The following is a 17,596-nucleotide window of genomic DNA, read 5'->3' on the forward strand; positions in this document are numbered from 1 at the left end:
ATAACATAAGAGGTGGGCGGGGACCGGGGCAACAAATGAGAGCTTGGGTGCGCATCGCTGCCGGAATCTAAAGGAGGCGCGAGGCAGTTTGCACTGGGCAAGAACGCGGCTGCAAGAGCGACGGGATTTTCTGCCTCTTTGAAGCATCATGGATCGCGGGGACGAGGCCGTCGTTTTCGTTGCTGCTGCAAGGACCCCTGTCGGTGAGTAGAAGCTATTCCTGGGGCCTTTTCCTGCCTCGATCTGGTATTGCTCTGAAAGGGACGTTTTCATGGACTGACATCCCCGCTTTACTCCCAACCTTGAACGGTCCATTCATTCTGATGCCTGCGGGAAATTTGCCTTCGCCCGTTCCCCCCCCCCTCCTTTTATGCTGCCGGGTATGGGAGGAAATCCTGTACTTTTTCTGACAGAAAGGTAAGAAAATGAACCGAGCTGGATTGTGGTAGGCAAGCTTGGAATTGGTCTGCGAGAAGGGGGTGGAGAACTGTAGAACTGCGAGGGCGGGAGGATATAGGGCTTGTTAACTGCTTAGGTAATCATTAAGACTATTCGGATAACAGATTGGAAACGGTCTGTATTTCTGGGAGTCTGATGGAATTTAACAAGTTTTAATTTCAGCTTGCCGTGTGCAAAAGAGCAGGCTAAATCGTTCTTTTATCGTATTTTCTTACCCTTCCACACCACACCGACATACCTTCTTCAACCTGTCCTCCCCAAAGCTCAAGCCGACTTGGCACCTTCGCTCCCTTTGTCTTCAGAGCAACCATCGAGATACATTAGGAGAGCAGTTTGACACACGGGAAATTATTAGCAAAGAGGCTATCTAGACTTCGTCACTCTTAAGCTCCAGGTAAACGTTGGGTGAAATCCCTCCCGCCGCCCTGGTTCTTTTATTTATCAAATTCATTCACACACCCTACCCCACCTAAGTGCCTCAAGACGGCTTGCAATTAAAAAAAATGGGTTGATGCTAATACGGTAGAAGAAACGTATTTCTTCTACGGGGGGTGGGGGGTGGGGGGAATGGATCCCCGCTTTCTTCCCCGCCCATCTGTTGGCTTATTCACAGGAGTTGCTTTGTTTGTTTGTCTTTTTGCGTAATCCCCGAAGCTCCTCCCTCGCCTGTACTTTTCTCTCAATGATTGGCCAATGCGTTATAGAGCCACCGCCTGAAGATGCGCTGTGATTGCTTCGCGGCTCTTGCTGAGGAATCCCTCTTGCTCTGATTGGCGCTTGGCCGGTAGAACCAGAACGGTCTGGTCGCTGGCTCTTCTTTCCTCCCATGAGTAGAACCCAACTCCTAGTCTTCCATCTATCATTTATTTATTTATTTTGTCAAACACGTAGGAGATAACAGGTATAGCAAATCAAACATGTACAAGTATACATAGGACACAGTACAAGGACATAGCAAGTGTAAACATGGACATGAATGAAAGAAATGAATACAAATAAAAGGGGACAGTAGGACAGGGACGGTAGGCATACTGATGCGCTTATGCTTGCCCCCTTTATGGACCTCTTAGGAATGGGGTAGACAGTTTAAGGTTGAAGCTGTGGGGGTTTGAGGATATAACGACAGAGTCAGGTAGTGCATTCCAGGCGTTGACTATTATGTTGCTGAAGTCGTATTTTCTGCAAACTTCTGAGTTTGGGGCAGTTTACTTTGAGTTTGTATCTATTGTTTGCCTGAGTATTATTGAGATTGAAGCGGAAGTAGTCATTGACAGGTAGGACGTTGTAGCGACAATTTTGTGTACTGTGCTTAGGTCAGACTGTAGGCAACGTAGCTTCAGGTCGTCCAAGCCAATCTAGAAGAGAATCTAAACAACCTTGGAGACTTGGCTTCCAAACACAGTATTGCATCTTAGTTTGGGATGGTTGTTTCCCATCCTCTTTGATCCTTTCCCCTTCTGATTAGTTATTCCACATGGTTTTATGTATTTATTATATTTATTAATCCATCCATCCATCTCACTGTCAAGTGATCATGGATGACTTACACTATCAAAACGATAATACAAAACAATGAGAATGTTAAAAAAAATTAAGGGTTAAAAATGAGCACGTTGCAAGTTAACAAAACTGGATAAAAGGGATGGCTATGTAAATGGCATGGGGTGGGATCTACTCTTAATTTACTAAACAATTCCAGAGTGGGATGTCCCCATTGGGGCCCCCAGCCAGTTGGCAGGGCCAGGTTTCCAGGACCTTTCAGAAGGCCAAGATGGAGGGGCAGACTGCACCTTGAGTGGCACAATATTTCAAAGGCTGAAAGTCACAGCAAAATAAAACACTTTTCCTGGACTCCGCCAGGTAGAATTCCTCATCTGATGGGGTTTACAGCTTGCCTTCCTGAAGGAGCAAGTACAGTTGATCAGTCCCATTTTTCCTAGAGTTTTGTATGATAAGATTTTTTTTAAAAACTTCTTAAATCAGTTTCTTAAACATCCATGTAAGACATTATAGTTAGAGACATGAATAATTCGTGAGTATATTTAACAAGAAATTAATGGAGACTCTTGTACATATAATCAAAAATTAGATTATCCAGGTTTTTCTAATTAAAAGAACTGTAAATAAAATGTATTTGTTCAAATAGTTCTATTTAGCATAAGGAGGAAAAAATAGATACACAAAATTGTTTGTTGAGGTTTACTAGGTATAACAAATTGAATATTGCTTTCCCTTATAAAATCTTGTACTGTACTATAGGATGTTATCTGATTCATAAATGAATCTAGTGATTGTTTAATTTTGGTAATACAGAGAACTGACCAAGAAAATGCTACTATATTTGAAGAATCAGATCTCAAATTGTTTGACCAGATAATAAAACAAAATGCCAGACTTTCAATGAATAATATACATATATCTTAATTCCCAAGTATACCCATGATAATATATTTGTTTATTTTCCTAGAATTGTAATCTTTATATGTTACCTAGAATGCTTAAAAGAAGAATAGAATGAAAGGAAAGAGGGAATAGAGTAGAAATAAAACACACCTATTTCTTATTTTTATATTTTATCTAGGATCCTTCAATGGTGCCTTGTCAACCCTGCATGCCCATGAATTGGCTTCAGTAGTCATTAAAGAATTGTTGGAGAGGACAAAAATTGATCCTAAAGAAGTATCTGAAGTTATACTTGGACAAGTATTGACTGCAGGTAAGAACTTGATCAAGCATTTATCCAGAATTTTGAGCTGGATTCCATTTATGGTCTCTTTTCTTGCGTTTATGTAATGCGGAAACTGCACACACATAGAGAGAAAGAGAATGAATTATAGTTCTTTAGTTTTACTTATTTTGAAATTGTACTTTCTTTCTTCCCATATGTTTAAGGTTTCAATCTCCCAAACTAGCAATTTGTGTAGAAATGTCTAATGTTCCTGGAAATAGCAAATGAAACAACTTTGACATCTCCTTCTTATTCTTGCATAGATTTTCCTTCTGCCATTCCTTTACTTGTTGCAACAGAAGGGCTTCCAAGTATGAACGCATAAATCAGAGAGAAGAGTGGGTGGTGGCAAACAAGGACAGGAATGTCATGAAGAAGTCATGGTCCTTTTTTTTCCTACAATTCCGGGTGTGTTAAATCACCCACGTGACAGTCTGTTCTAACTTCCTGCACTGTTGCCCATACTTTACTGCTTCAGATCTCCTTCTAGTATTTTCCCCTTCTAATTTAGCCTTCTCCAGTTTCATGACCTGCATATGTGTTTCTCTATGAAAGTCAGTATGGTGTAGTGATTAAGGTATTGCACTAAGAGTGAGGAGATTCACCTGACCTATTTCTCAGTTAGAAACAGAAACTATTTGGGTTATTTTGATCCTATAAATGCAGACCAACCTTAAAACAAACATTTACATTATGATGGTTAAAAACAAAAATAGAACCATACACTGCCTTCGCCTATCCACAGCAGTGTTGAATATAGCCCAAAGACCATGAAGGTCATCCTAAGAAAATTGAGAATTAAATAACTTGAACAATTAAGACATGGGCATTGAAATTAAGAGTGAAACATTCATTTTTACAAAGCAGCACCTGGAAACAAGAGGTGGGCTATCAATTTGAAACTAAAACTGGTTATGAGTAATTTACAGGCAAATAACATGGGCACCCATCTGTCTGTCACTAAGAAGTGATGTAGGAGAATGAACTTTTATATTCATTTTAGTATAGTCGTTCCTGTGTGTTTATTTCTGTAGGTGCTGGCCAGAATCCTGCTCGACAAGCCAGTGTTGGGGCAGGGATTCCATATGAGATACCAGCTTGGAGTTGTCAAATGATATGCGGATCAGGCCTGAAAGCCGTATGGCTCGGGGCTCAGTCTATTATGACAGGAGATTCCAGTATTGTGGTGGCTGGTGGTATGGAAAACATGAGCAAGGTAAGGCTGCTTGATGTTCAGAGGGGTAAGGCTTGCTGCTCCTAAGACGCTTATGCTGAAAAGGCATGGAAGTGTGATTCCCATAGGAGAATTAATTGTATTCAAGAGTACACAAGCTGTACATTGAGCCTTTAGAAAGAGTGACTTCTTTCTCACAAGTTACATCTGCAACCCTAACAGCTTGGGCTTCAGTGGGCTGAGGCTTGACATAACTTCAAAGTCCCTTCCAATCCCATTATTCTATACTTGCACCGTGTCCAGCCCAATTTGAGATGCTTATTGGCACACAAGCTTAAGCAGAGTTATTAAACCACAGTTTGTTAAACAAGACATGACTCGATGCCATAACAAATCATATATGAACACCAATATCTAAAACTTTGAGTGATTGAATTGAGTGGCTCCATACAACACTAGGAGATCAAGTAATCATGCTTTCCTAGATTACTTCCTGATTCATGCAAAGTACAAAACCAAATAAATCAGGAATTTTTTGCATTAAGATAGAATGGCATATTTTTGTGGGTATATAAAGTTTCTTGAAGTTTAAAAAGTTTATAAAGCATGGTTCAGTTTTTTAAAAATACCCTCACACACAACCATGTCATTTCTTCAGAAGAATTAGCACTTTGTGCTAAGAAATTGCTTAACACTTTATGCTCAGCCAAACCCAAGTAAGAACTCCTAGGGCTTTGGGTTAGCAGCTACTAATGCAAGAATGTCCCCAAAAAACCTGTAGGACAGGAGTAACAATTTTACAGGAAAAATGGGTTATTGCTATTCTCTTGAAGAGAAACGAAGTTGAAATAGAACCAAGTAGTCATTTCTGGGGGAGTAAGGGCGATTGTACAGCTGTGGTTTAAATGACCCTGGATAACTAATATGTAGCTTTTTTTCTAGGGTTTTTCTGTTTCTTTTTTTAAACCTGAGTTATTCCAACCATGATTTATCATGAATTAAACTTACTCACTCTTTCCTTTGAATCTCTAGTATATATGAGTAGAAGTAGTAAGGAATTAGTTGGGCAAAGAGAAATATAGCTAGAAAGAATTTGTTTATTGTAAGTGTGTGAGAGTACATAGGGTTAGATTTGTTACATATTTATCATTGCATGTGTCTATACATACATACATACATACATACATACATACATACAGGGAGAGAGAGAGAGAGAGAGACTTACATGATGGACATATACACAATCAAGAAAGAAAAAATGCCATTGTTGAAGTTTCCTTCATGCTGATGGCATTTGGACATTGGCCTGACATGTCATATTTGAATGACACAATTTCTTCTGAAACTTCCATGGCAGAGGCCAAACAGTTCTTCTGATCCTTTTGTCTTACTGTTGATTCTGATAAAAAATACCAAGGAGATTATTGTGCATATAGTGGATGTCTATACTTCTTTGAGCTACATATGCCTCTAGTCTTAAAGTGAAATATTCTTTAGCTTATTTCAAGCCTTCACCTTCCTCCCAACTAGAATTCAGGAGGAAACAATATGGAAACTTCTTTTTTCTTACAGTCTTTCTCAGTCGTACATACCATGTGATTCTTCTAATGGGAAATATCAGGAATTGAAGCTGAGACCTAATGCATACAAAGCATGTACTCTACAACTGAGTTGGGATACCTTCTATATATTAGATTTACATATGACCAATGAATGGAAGGATCATTCAGTGAGAGTGGGCGCCTCAGAGGTTATTTACATTCACTTCTAAAGAAAGTTGCTTTCTATGTCCTAAATGTGCTAAAATATTTTTCCCCAGGCTCCTCATGTCATTCATTTGCGTAATGGGGTGAAGATGGGGGAAGCCTCTTTGCAAGACACTATTATCGTAGATGGCTTGACAGATGCCTTCTACTGTTATCACATGGGTATTACAGGTAAGCCACATGAAAATAGCATTGACAAGAAGATTGGATGAAAGTATGTCCTGGCTTTATTTGACAGAAAAAGGAAGAGTGGAGAGAAAGCAAGAATTATAAGGATGGGAAGAAAAATATTGAGCAATGTCCAACTTCAATGTAGGCTTGCCAGGTGTAATTGCAATGAATCCCTGTCCCCACACACTACAAAGGAATAGAAATACCTACTTAAGATCCGTGGTGGCACAGTGCTGCAGACTACTTCTGCTGATTGCCAGATTCCAACAGGTCAGCAGTTCGATTCTTATGGGCTCAAGGTTGACTTAGCCTTCCATTCTTCCGAGCTCGGTAAAATGAAGAGCCAGATTGTTGTGGGCAAGATGCTGACTCTGTAAACTGCTTAGAGAGAAGGTTGTAAAGCACTGTGAAGCGGTATATGGTGTCTAAGTGCTATTGCATGTATGATCTAGGAAGAAAAGGTAAAGATAAAGAAACCCTATTTAGGGTTACATTCCCCAAGCAAAGAGCCTCTCCCAGGTCATCATTGTACACACTGAAAGCCAAATTGGCATAATGGTTACTATGTTGCACTAGATGTAGAAGGCCCAGGTTCTAATCTATCCTCTGCCAGGAAAATTCACTGTACTTCAGGCCAGTCTCTCTCTCTCTCTCTCTCTCTCAGTCCCACCTATCAAAATAGGAGGAAGGAGTGCTATATGTAATATCTGGAGCTCTTGCCAAAAGGTGTGATATAAATAATAAAATAGTAATAAATAGCTACAGTTTATTCTATAATCAGTATAATTGCATTTATTGTATATTTCTACTTATGTTTAATGTATATTACATATGCAATAAATATAATAAGTATATAGTAGCTAAATTCTGATGATTGTGATTAGAGTGTCTACTGTATTTTTTAATTGTTTCAGCTGAAAATGTGGCCAAACAGTGGAAGGTTACTCGAAAAGAACAAGACCAACAGGCTGTAATGTCACAGAACAAGGCTGAAAATGCCCAGAAGGGTGGATATTTTGATAAAGAGATTGTACCTGTGGTTGTCCCTTCTAGAAGAGGTCAGTGAGCAGTTTGACATACTGGACAAGGGGCCAGGACCTGTTTCTTACTATAATGATTCATCTTTGTATTCATTTTTATTTGCTTCGATTCTTCCTCCCTCATGTGTTAGAATAGTTGGTGTATTGGGAAGGCAGAGACAGTTAGTAACCTCAGGCATAATTAGTTAGTTTTTACTGCTAGATGAAAATAAAATTGTGAATTTAACCCTTGTGTGCTGCCAGTTATAAACATCTAGACTTGGAAAAGAGAAGAATAATTACAGATCTAGAAAGAATGTCACCTATCATTACTGTTTCCACAATGTCAGTTTGAACTGGTTCATAGGTTAAACCAAAGTTTCTTCCCGTTTCAGTAACATGTATTTTTTTTAAAAAAATTGTATTAATTTAATAGTAATTTAAAGAATATCCCAATTTTAAAATTTCTCATGAGTTAATTTCAAGAGTTACTAAATCAATTTTTGGCACCTTATTAGGAGTTTAATATATTTATCTCTGCTATAGTTTGGTTAATAGTGATCTATTGAATAAATCACAGCAGGTGGGCTTTACTTCTTACGTTAATACAAAATCAACCAAGCAACATAGATTGGGTTCATACTGTACCTAAACCCCAATGTAGAATTCTATGGGTTAATATATGAACTCAGTTTATCACTCCTATGCTTGAATACATATAATTAAAGAGTGTAGGAAATCATAAAACAGTTGTGATTGTCAAATGTCAAAATCAAAGTTTCATTTGTCTTGGTTTCAAGGAAAAAATACAAAAGTGGTTTCAAAGTAGAAACAAAGTCCTTTCTTTGATCAAAATGTTTATTCATCTCTGCCAACTCCATTCATTTCACCATCAGTTCTTCCTTTGCCGGTATCCATATGTCCTTCCATCCCTGTGGCATAAACAAAAGTCTTGCTATGTTATCATAAATAAAAGCAGGCCAATTTTTTTCAAGAAATGTATCCATCAAGCCTAAAAGAGAAATATCTGGTTTCAATTCTGCATTCCAAGAATTCTCTGAATCAAGGTACATATCTGATCCCAGTATTTCTTAGCCTTTATCCAACATATGTTTGACATATTCGTATACATTTTTGACAGGTAAAATACCATCAGTAAGGGGAGTGTGTATCTTTAATGAAAAAGAATGAGAAGTAGAATTACTAATAGGAAAATTCCCGCCTTTCCTTTTTTGTAGCAAGTATAAAACGGCTGCTACTGAAATACTTGTTTTTGACAGGCCCCACGGAAGTGAAAGCTGATGAACATCCTCGCCATGGGTGCAACCTAGAAACAGTGGCAAAGTTGAAACCTTGCTTCATAACCGATGGGACAGGCACCGTGACTGCAGCAAATGCCTCAGGTTGGTTTGTTGAGCAATTTAAAGATAAGCTATAAAATTGGATCTTTTCCAGTTGCAGCAATCTGATTTGATTAAGGATGAAGAATAAAGGAAGGGGGGACATTTTTCTAATTCAACTGGTACAATTTGGATTTAGTGAAAAAAAAAATGAATTATTGGAGTGTAGCCTGTGAGTAAGGTCTTGGATGAAGAATGCAAAGGACCAGATAGAAAGTACATTAAATTAAAGAAAAACAAACAAAAAATTCAAAATTGTACCTAATGCTAAGTCTGGCTCCCTCAAAATGGCAAAAAGAAGAAGAAACCATGCTACTGCTCATTAACTACAACTGCAAACGTTTTGATTTTGGTACTACAGGTAATCCTCGAGTCGTGAATGTAATGGACCTTGCCCATTCCATTCGTACCTCGAGAATTCGTGAGAGTGAATCTCGTAACTTGAATGAGATGACTCCATGCTTTTGCCAAGGCATTCGCTAATTTGGGATTTGCTCAGTTTTTAAAGGCCTCCTAGACATCTATGGGGCATTTCAAAATGAAGCAAATCCCTCTGATTTCAAAGGCCTCATACCAGGGGTGGGTTCCTGCCAGTTCTAATCTCTTCTATAGAAGAGGTTCCACAAATCTACAGTGCCGTTTAGAACCGGTTCCAGCTCCCTCCCCCCACCCGTCCGCACATCATCAAGATAAAGAGAGGAGGATTTTTGGAGTTGACGTCCACAAGCCTTAAAGCTGTCAAGTTTGAACACCCCTGGGTTTTTGTTCTAATGGGTTAGGGGTGCAAGGGTCTTGTAACTTGACAGCTTTAAGACTTGCGTGCTTCAAATGCCAGAGTTTCTGAGCCAACATTTTGGTTGCTAAGCAAGAGCATTGTTAAGTTAGTTTCACCACATTTTACAAGTTGGCCACGCCCACCCAGTCACATGGCTGGCAAGCCACTCCTACCCAGTCACATGGCCGGCAAGCCACTCCCACAAAGCAGACCACACCTACAGAAAGGTTCTAAAAAATTTTGAAACCTACCACTGCCTCATAGGTGCCTATGGGATGTTTCAAAATGCAGGGATTTGCTACATTTTCCCTGGCCTCATAGCCATCTATGGGGCATTTCAAAACAAAGCAAATCCCTCTGATTTCAAATCCCTCTGATATTGTGTGATATCAGGCACCCAGGAACTTCCATCAATTCTCCTTTTGCTCAAAAGCAAAGTAACCGCAGCAGAGAGGAGACAGATCTTGTAAAGTAAGTTATTCCTTGCTCGTAAACACTAGGGGGTGCTAATCTTGTAACTTCAAATGGGCTTTAAATGAACGCTTGTACCCTGAGATTACTGTAATTTTCAGAGTATAAGACGCAGCAAGGTTTTGAGGAGGAAAATTTTAAAAAAAGTTTTTGCACTATGCAAACCTCCCAAAAACAGCCCGTTTTTTTCAAACAAAGGCACAAATAGCCCTTAGGGGGCTTGTATGGCGCTCCTGTGTGGTGGGGCCAAAAACAAGGAAAAAAGACATGGATAGCCTTTAGGAAGCTTCTAAGAGTGCTTCGGGGAGCGGGGGAACGGCCCATTTTTCGCTCATTTCTGCCCTCCCCAGCCAGCTCTCTGAAAGCCTTCTAAAAGCTATTTTGGTGAAGGGATGAAGTTTTGGGAGGCAAAAAAATGCTGTAATCAATGTGTAAGACGCACCTAGATTTTCAGCCTCATTTTTGAGAGAAAAAGGTGCGTCTTATACTCCGAAAAATACGGTAGGTGTATGTACTCTTCAATTAAATATGAACTTTCCTTTTTTTAAAAAAGCATCTATATATGTAACCTAAAAAGTTAAGAGTTGTTTCAGAGATAAAAACCATGTCAGCTTAAGAGAGCAGATCTTAGATTTTTTCCAGGAGAAATTTCTTTTTCTTTCATTTCTCATCCTGGCCAAATTGAAAAAAATCCACTGGAAATTACTGCTTTATGACGGAAATATCCATGAAGATAAAACTGGGCAAAACTGCTGTATCTATCAAGCTTTGTTAGATACTTTAAAGCTAGGTTTAGTTGTTTTTCTCTTCAGGTATAAATGATGGTGCCGCTGCTGTTATTCTTATGAAAAAATCAGAAGCAATTAAACGAAATCTCATTCCTTTGGCACGGATCGTGTCTTCGGCTCAAGTTGGTATTGATCCTTCAGTTATGGGAATAGCACCCATCACAGCAATAAGAAAAGCTGTAAGTAGGGAACGGGGTCCATTACATTGAATTAATATTCTGAAAAACCCAACTGTTTTTTAAGCATAGTATATTCATATCGTAATACGTATAGCCCATCTGTATCCTAATGAATTATGGTAGCTTTGTTAATAAATGTTTCATTTATTCTCAGTATTAGTGAATTTTTCCAGGTATTTTTTCTGGGTATTAAATGTGTGTTTGTTTATGCACTTGTGCATGTGGACACATGTTTTTGTGGAAAGAAAACAAGTGCATTGGTCATTAGTGAAGATTGAAGAGTTAATTGAATTTTGCATTTTTATCATAGCTATTGGAGGGGATAAGTCCAGTATCAGTGCCAACATTGGAGTTGTATGCATTTGTGGCCCTTATTTGTTTAAATTCCAGATTAGAGTTTATTAAGATACAAATCAGTATTTTAAATATTTTAAATTTAAATTTAATATTTTAAATTTAAATTTAATATTTTAAATTTAAATTTAATATTTTAAATTTAAATATTTTAAATTTAAATTTAAGTATTTTAAATGATTTGAGCATTGAACAGTATTTGAAACCAGTCTCATTTATCTCAAATTATTACAAATTTGGGGAAAAAATAGAACACATGGTTTTTAACAGAATTCAGCCACGATTTTTAACCATGTTAACTGAATGAGCTTGTTGATCTTTTGCAGGTGGAAAAAGCTGGTTGGACATTGGATCAAGTGGATCTATATGAAATTAATGAAGCTTTTGCTGCATTAGGTGTTGCAATAACAAAAGAACTAAAACTCAAGCCAGAAAAGGTATGTTTAAAATTGCGAAAAAAAACAATACCTCAAATATTGCAGATTAGTTATAGCATGGAATGCATATGCTGCTCCAGATAAATAGAGTAATGAAATATATTTTTGTCTGATGCAAACATGCAATAATGCTAGGTGGGATGGAAAGGGTAACATTCAAACTAGTTTTGTCATCTGAAATAATTTGCAGGACATCAATTTGGGGAAACTTGATAAAACTATATAGATGGGGGATTCCTTCTAATGTAAATTGGTATTCAGTGATTAAAAGCTTACGGTATCTTTCTCTGTGTTGTGATCCTGAACCTTTCAGAATCTTGTTCACTTTTTAAAAATCTGCTTGATAAATGTAAAGACATATTAGAATTCCTTTTTGGCCAAGAGCAATTAGATTGACAGACAAGAAATTTGTTTGGACACACAAGGAATTATTGAACATCAGATAGAATTTGGCATTCCGTGATGCTAGTATTCAAATAAAATGTCATTGATTTTTGGAAAGAAAGCTTATGTTGAACTGTAGAGTTCTAGTAGCACTTCCAAAGGAACATATCTAGGCAATGCAATGCAAAGCAAAAAGAACGACCATTGACTTACCTGAACGGTCCTTCTATGTGTGCTGCGAGGGGAATCCAAGCATGGGTTAACTTTGTCCATTAGCCTAGAGACTGAGTTATGTAAATGTTGATCACGCCCCCTCTGACTGGATGGGTCAGTTTTGTACGAAGTCAGCCAGTTAACAACGTGTAGCAATGTCAATGATGGCCGTAGCCAAACAAGTCTCAATAGTCACGTCCAGAGTAAAGTCAAGTCAGTAAACAGGTAAGTCATCGAGTCAGAGTCATGCGCTAGCCCTGGCCAGCCGAAGCTGCGGGCAGGTTTGGATTCCCCTCGCAGCACACATAGAAGGACCGTTCAGGTAAGTCAATGGTCGTTCTCCTGTGTGCTGCTTGGGGAATCCAAGCATGGGACATGCCAAAGCAATTAAGAGTCAGGGTGGGAGCTAGGCTGGTCAGGGTGCCTCAGTCGAGGCAAACACGTCAACCTTGTAATGTTGAATAAATGGTGATGGCGACGACCAGGTAGCCGCCCTGCAAATCTCCTCCACCGAGGCTTGCGTAGCCCAGGCCGCTGTGGTATCTGCACTTCTGGTAGAATGAGGCGTAATGCGCCTAGGGACTGGTCGGGATTGGCTGTCATAAGCAAGAGCGATGCACACCTTTAACCATCGGCTGATGGTATGGAAAGACACCTTCTGCCCCATGGATGATGGTTGAAAGGATACAAAAAGTTCTTCTGACCGTCTGAGGGACGCAGTGTGTTTCACATAGCGACGAAGAGTTCTGAGCACATCCAGGTGGTGTCACTGGCGTTCCTGCGGATGGGAAGGGTGGGGGCAGAAATCCGGGAGGATGAGTTCCTGAGCTCTGTGGAACAACGTGTTGATTTTTGGTAGGAAGGCTGGGTCCAAACGAAGAACGACTCTGTTGGGCTGGAATATGCAGAGGTCCACTAGAACTGACAGCGCTGCCAATTCGGACACCCTCCTGGCCGATGTAATAGCTACCAAAAACACAGTCAGTAACCGAAGGCTGATGGATGTAATAGGCTCGAATGGAGAGGCCATAAGAGCCCTGAGTACTAATGTCAAGTGCCAGGTAGGGTAACGGTGCACGGTCTGAGGTCTGAGATTGGCTGCACCTTTCAAAAAGGATTTGACCTGTGAGTGTTGAGATAATGAACGGCCCTGGCCGCCCCCAATTACTATGGCTAAGGCCACGACCTGCCTACGAAGCGTGTTGGGTGCTAAACCCTTGTCAAGTCCTGTTTGCAAAAAGTCCAATACTTGGGGCACCGAAGCCTTGAGGGGGTCAGAAGGCCTGCCAGGTGGCCTCGTATATACGAGTAGTAGATGGACGACGGGCCGCTTGAATAGTATCAATGACCTTCCTTGAGTAGTGTAGCCCGTTAGAATAGCCCGCTCACGTGCCACACGGCTAACTGTAACAGCTGGGGGTTCGGGTGGATGAGAGCCACCCGAACCCCCAGCTGGTTGAGCTGGATCTGGTCATCTGGAATCCTCCATGGGCGTGAGATCGATAGGTGTACGAGGTCTGCGTACCAGGGATGCCGGGACCACATCGGAGCACCAACAAGACCTCCGCTTGCTCTGTCAACATCTTTTGTATGACCAGCGGAAGGATCGGCAGAGGCGGGAAGGCGTAGAGGAGGCCGGCCGGCATGGGCTGTGCAGGGGATCCACTCTCTCCGCCCTGGGTGTCGCGTAACTGGTGTAAAATCGCGGCAGTTGCGTGTTGGAAGGTTGCGCGAACAGGTCCACCTCTGGATGACTGAACCGGCGAGAGAGCTCCTGGAAGAGATCGGGGTGGAGTTGCCACTCCGCTTGTTCCCAGTGGCTCTGCTCAGCCAATCCGCCTGTGTGTTGCAATTGCCCGATATGTGTTCTGCCCGAAGGGACAGCAGTCTGGTCTCCGCCCAGTGATGTAATTTCTCCGCCTCCAGCATCAGGGCCTTGGAGTGGGTGCCCCCTTGGCGATCGACATGAGCCTTGGAGGCCACATTGTCAGTCAAGACCAATATGTGGTTGTGAGATACAATGTCCTGGAACTCTCGGAGGGCTAGCGGGATGGCCCAGAGCTCCAGCCAATTGATACTGTTGTTCAGCTCTTGACTCGACCAGCAGCCCTGTGCAACTCAGTCCAGGGCATGCCCCCCCCCCCAAATAGACTGGCATCCGTCGTAACTTGGATGCGGTCCGGCTCCTTGAACGGGCACCCTTTGAGGAGTTTGGAGGACGTCCACCACCGAAGGGACCTGAGAGGTTTGGGTGGGAGTCGAACCTTGAGCTGGGAATGGTTGGTGTGTGCCCTCTGAAAGGGAAGCAGGAACCATTGCAGTGGGCGTGCATGGAACCTGGCCCAGGGGACAATGTTGATGCAGGAAATCATTTTCCCAAGTAGTTGGGAAAGAGTAGCCAAAGGTAAGAGTCTCTGAGACAACACCTGGGCTGCCAGGTGTGGGATGCTCTGTCGCCCCTCCAGGGACAGGGAGACCTCGCATGTGATGGAATTGATGATGGTCCCCAGGTGGAGCAATGACGTGGTTGCCTGCAGGTGACTCTTGGGGAGGTTCAGGACGAACCCATATCTCCGCAGTGAGTCCATTGTTACCTGTAGATCCCATAGGGCCTGGTCCCGAGATGGCAGGTAACAATTCACTCTCACCGGGACTGAACGAAGCGACGCTGCCACAACTACCAAGAGTTTGGTAAAAGTTCGAGGGGCCGATGACAGGCCGAAAGGCAAGGCCCAGTATTGAAAATGTCGGCCCGCGAAGTGAAAGCGCAGAAATCTCCGACGTGCGGGATGGATGGGCACGTGGCAGTACGCCTCTTTGATGTCGACTGATATCATGTCGCCCTGGCGGATGGATGCCAAGATGCTTTTTAGGGATTGCAACTTGAACCTATGATACTTGATGTACAGGTTGAGTCTTTTCAAATCTGGAATGGCCCGCCATCCCCCCCCCCCCCGAGTTCTTGGGTACTAGGAACAAGATTGAATAAAATCCTAACCCTTCCTGGCCTTTTGGAACCTGTTCTATGGCATTGATGGAGATGAGATGTTGTATTTCGGCGTCCATGAGATGCCGTTTTATCGAACACCTGGGCATAGGACACCTGATGAACCGCCTCAGAGGGATGGAGAGAAATTTTAGAGTGAGGCCCAGCCTCACAACCTGAAGAGCCCAGGCATCGGACGTGGTCTCCGCCCACTGATGAGCGAAGGCCAGGAGACGCCCGCCCACGGGATCTTCCCTTCGGAAGTCACCGGTACCTCCAAAAGGACTGGTTGTCAGCCCCACGAAATGGCCTTCTGTTCTGGGATTACGCCTGGTTCTGCTGGCGGCCCCTATCCCTGGCCCCTGCACGGTCCTGACCGCGGTCCTGTGGTTGGGTAAAGGCCCTGTTGTAGTGGGGAACGTAGGGGGCAGCAGTGAATCCAGAATCACCGGCCCAAAATGGCTGGCGTCTACTGTAATGCTGCTGTCTTCTATTGGCGCGCCACCCAGTGGAGGGGAGGACCTTGCGTTTATCCCTCGTCTCTATGAGAAGTGGGTCGAGCACAGAACCAAACAATGCCCCACCTTTGAAAGGTGTGGAAGCCAGGCGCCACTTGGATTTAACATCGGCCTGCCAATGGCGGAGCCACAGCAGACGCCGGGATGCCACATTCGACACCACAGATCAGGAGGCAAATTTTGCAGCATTAAGTGTGGCATCTGCCAAAAATTCCAGGGCTGCCATGATTTTGGTAACGTCTTGGTGTAGACGCACGTCATCAGGAGCAAGTCTATCCTGCAACTGCTTGAGCCAGAGCATGGAGGTTCTATTAAAGAAGGACGCTGCAGTGGCAGCGCTCAGGGCCCAGGCCGCAACCTATGGGTCTTACTAATGACTGTTTCGGCCTTACGGTCCTCAGCCTTCAGGCCTTCAGAAATTTCTGATGGGGGATTAGGGCTGGGGAAGCAAGAGCAGCCACGGGCGGATCCACAGTTGGGAATTGCAGGATGCCCTCCAGGTCAGGAGTGGAAGTGTATAATTTCCTGTCCCCATTGCTGGGTGGGGCAACCACAGTCGGTTGGTCCCATTGCTTTTGGACAAGGTCTAGAAAAAGCTTGGGAGAAGGAATAACCTCCTGCTCAGCAAAAAGCCATTCAGTTGCATCCAGGCCAACAGCAGTGCTATCCTTAGAGGCCGTCTCACCCATGTGAGTAGTAGTCTTAACTTTATATAATAAGGACTTAAACAGTGTGGGGCGAAATAATCCAGAGGAATTAGGTTGATCGAAAATCAAACCTTCATCATCCGAGAAATCCCTGTCTATCACCTCCCCTTCTTCCACCAAGGCCGAATCCTCGCTATAGAGTGAGGGGAGAGGTGAGGAAGGGCCTGCCTGGAGATCTGGGAGATCCACTTGTGGGGCCTGGGGAATAGGCCCACCATGGGCGCTGGTAACCCTAGGAGCCTGATTTCTACGATGCATTTCAGCATCCACACCCCTGGATATTGCTGCAGAAATCATCTGGTAGAGGTCTGGCGGAAGGCCCAGGTGCTGGCTTCAGGCCTGCAGCAGTAGGGGTAAAGTGGCAGAAGGCCCAGCACGCGATATTGCATGGGCTGAGACCGCATGGGCCTCCCAAAGGAGCGGAGGAAACTGGGTCCCCAAAACCCCCTCCCCAGGATCAGAAGCTTCGGGCAAGGGACGATCTGGTGACCAGCCTTGATTCCCTGCTGGCTGCAGTACTGGGGCCGGTGAAGCACGTTGAGGCAGCAATATGGGGGGGGGATTGCTACCCTCCCCAGCAGCCTTACTTGCTGCCTTGGCCTTTTCCTTCTGCCTGTGGGCCTATCCGGAGCTCTGGATGTGTCCCTAGGCCTTTGGCTGGGAGCTCTGCCGGGCCTCAAGTTAACCCCCATCTGGGCAGGGGGTTGGGAATCGGTAGAGGGCTCTACAATACCTCCTGAGGTGGATTGATCAGCCATTCTACAGAAAGAATTGAAAAAACTCAACCACACTGTATCAGAAGTTTTTTGTAGCAACTGAAACGGGCCACGTGGCAAGCAGGAGCTGCAAGGGCGATCCTTTCACTAAGGTAGCCAAGCTGAAGTGAGGGAAGTGGGAGGCCCGATGACGCAGTCGCTCCCTTTGGGCGTGAAGACTCGCAACGCCCTCTTTCGGCTGCTCTAATCGCACCCATGAACGGTCCCAAAATGGCGACCGCAATTGAGGCGCTAAAATTTGAATATGGCTGCAGCCGACGTCGCTTACAGGCTCTCCGCTCTGCCGATGCC

The 17,596-nt window shown here is 43.1% G+C and overlaps 1 protein-coding gene across 1 annotated transcript in view; it reads left to right on the forward strand.

Annotated features, from left to right (window-relative positions):
• Positions 1 to 17,596, forward strand: part of LOC116508286 (acetyl-CoA acetyltransferase, cytosolic-like) — a 19,522-nt gene continuing 1,926 nt past the window's right edge. Inside the window, exons 1-8 of the mRNA XM_032216837.1 lie at positions 1 to 203; positions 3,041 to 3,175; positions 4,222 to 4,403; positions 6,181 to 6,298; positions 7,213 to 7,356; positions 8,598 to 8,720; positions 10,776 to 10,930; positions 11,611 to 11,721. Of these exons, the coding sequence (XP_032072728.1) occupies positions 149 to 203; positions 3,041 to 3,175; positions 4,222 to 4,403; positions 6,181 to 6,298; positions 7,213 to 7,356; positions 8,598 to 8,720; positions 10,776 to 10,930; positions 11,611 to 11,721 (1,023 nt within the window). The 5' untranslated portion in view covers positions 1 to 148. The remainder of the gene's footprint in view (positions 204 to 3,040; positions 3,176 to 4,221; positions 4,404 to 6,180; positions 6,299 to 7,212; positions 7,357 to 8,597; positions 8,721 to 10,775; positions 10,931 to 11,610; positions 11,722 to 17,596) is intronic.

The sequence above is a fragment of the Thamnophis elegans genome, chromosome 4, assembly GCF_009769535.1.
Source record: "Thamnophis elegans isolate rThaEle1 chromosome 4, rThaEle1.pri, whole genome shotgun sequence".
NCBI classification, from domain to species: Eukaryota; Metazoa; Chordata; class Lepidosauria; order Squamata; family Colubridae; genus Thamnophis; species Thamnophis elegans.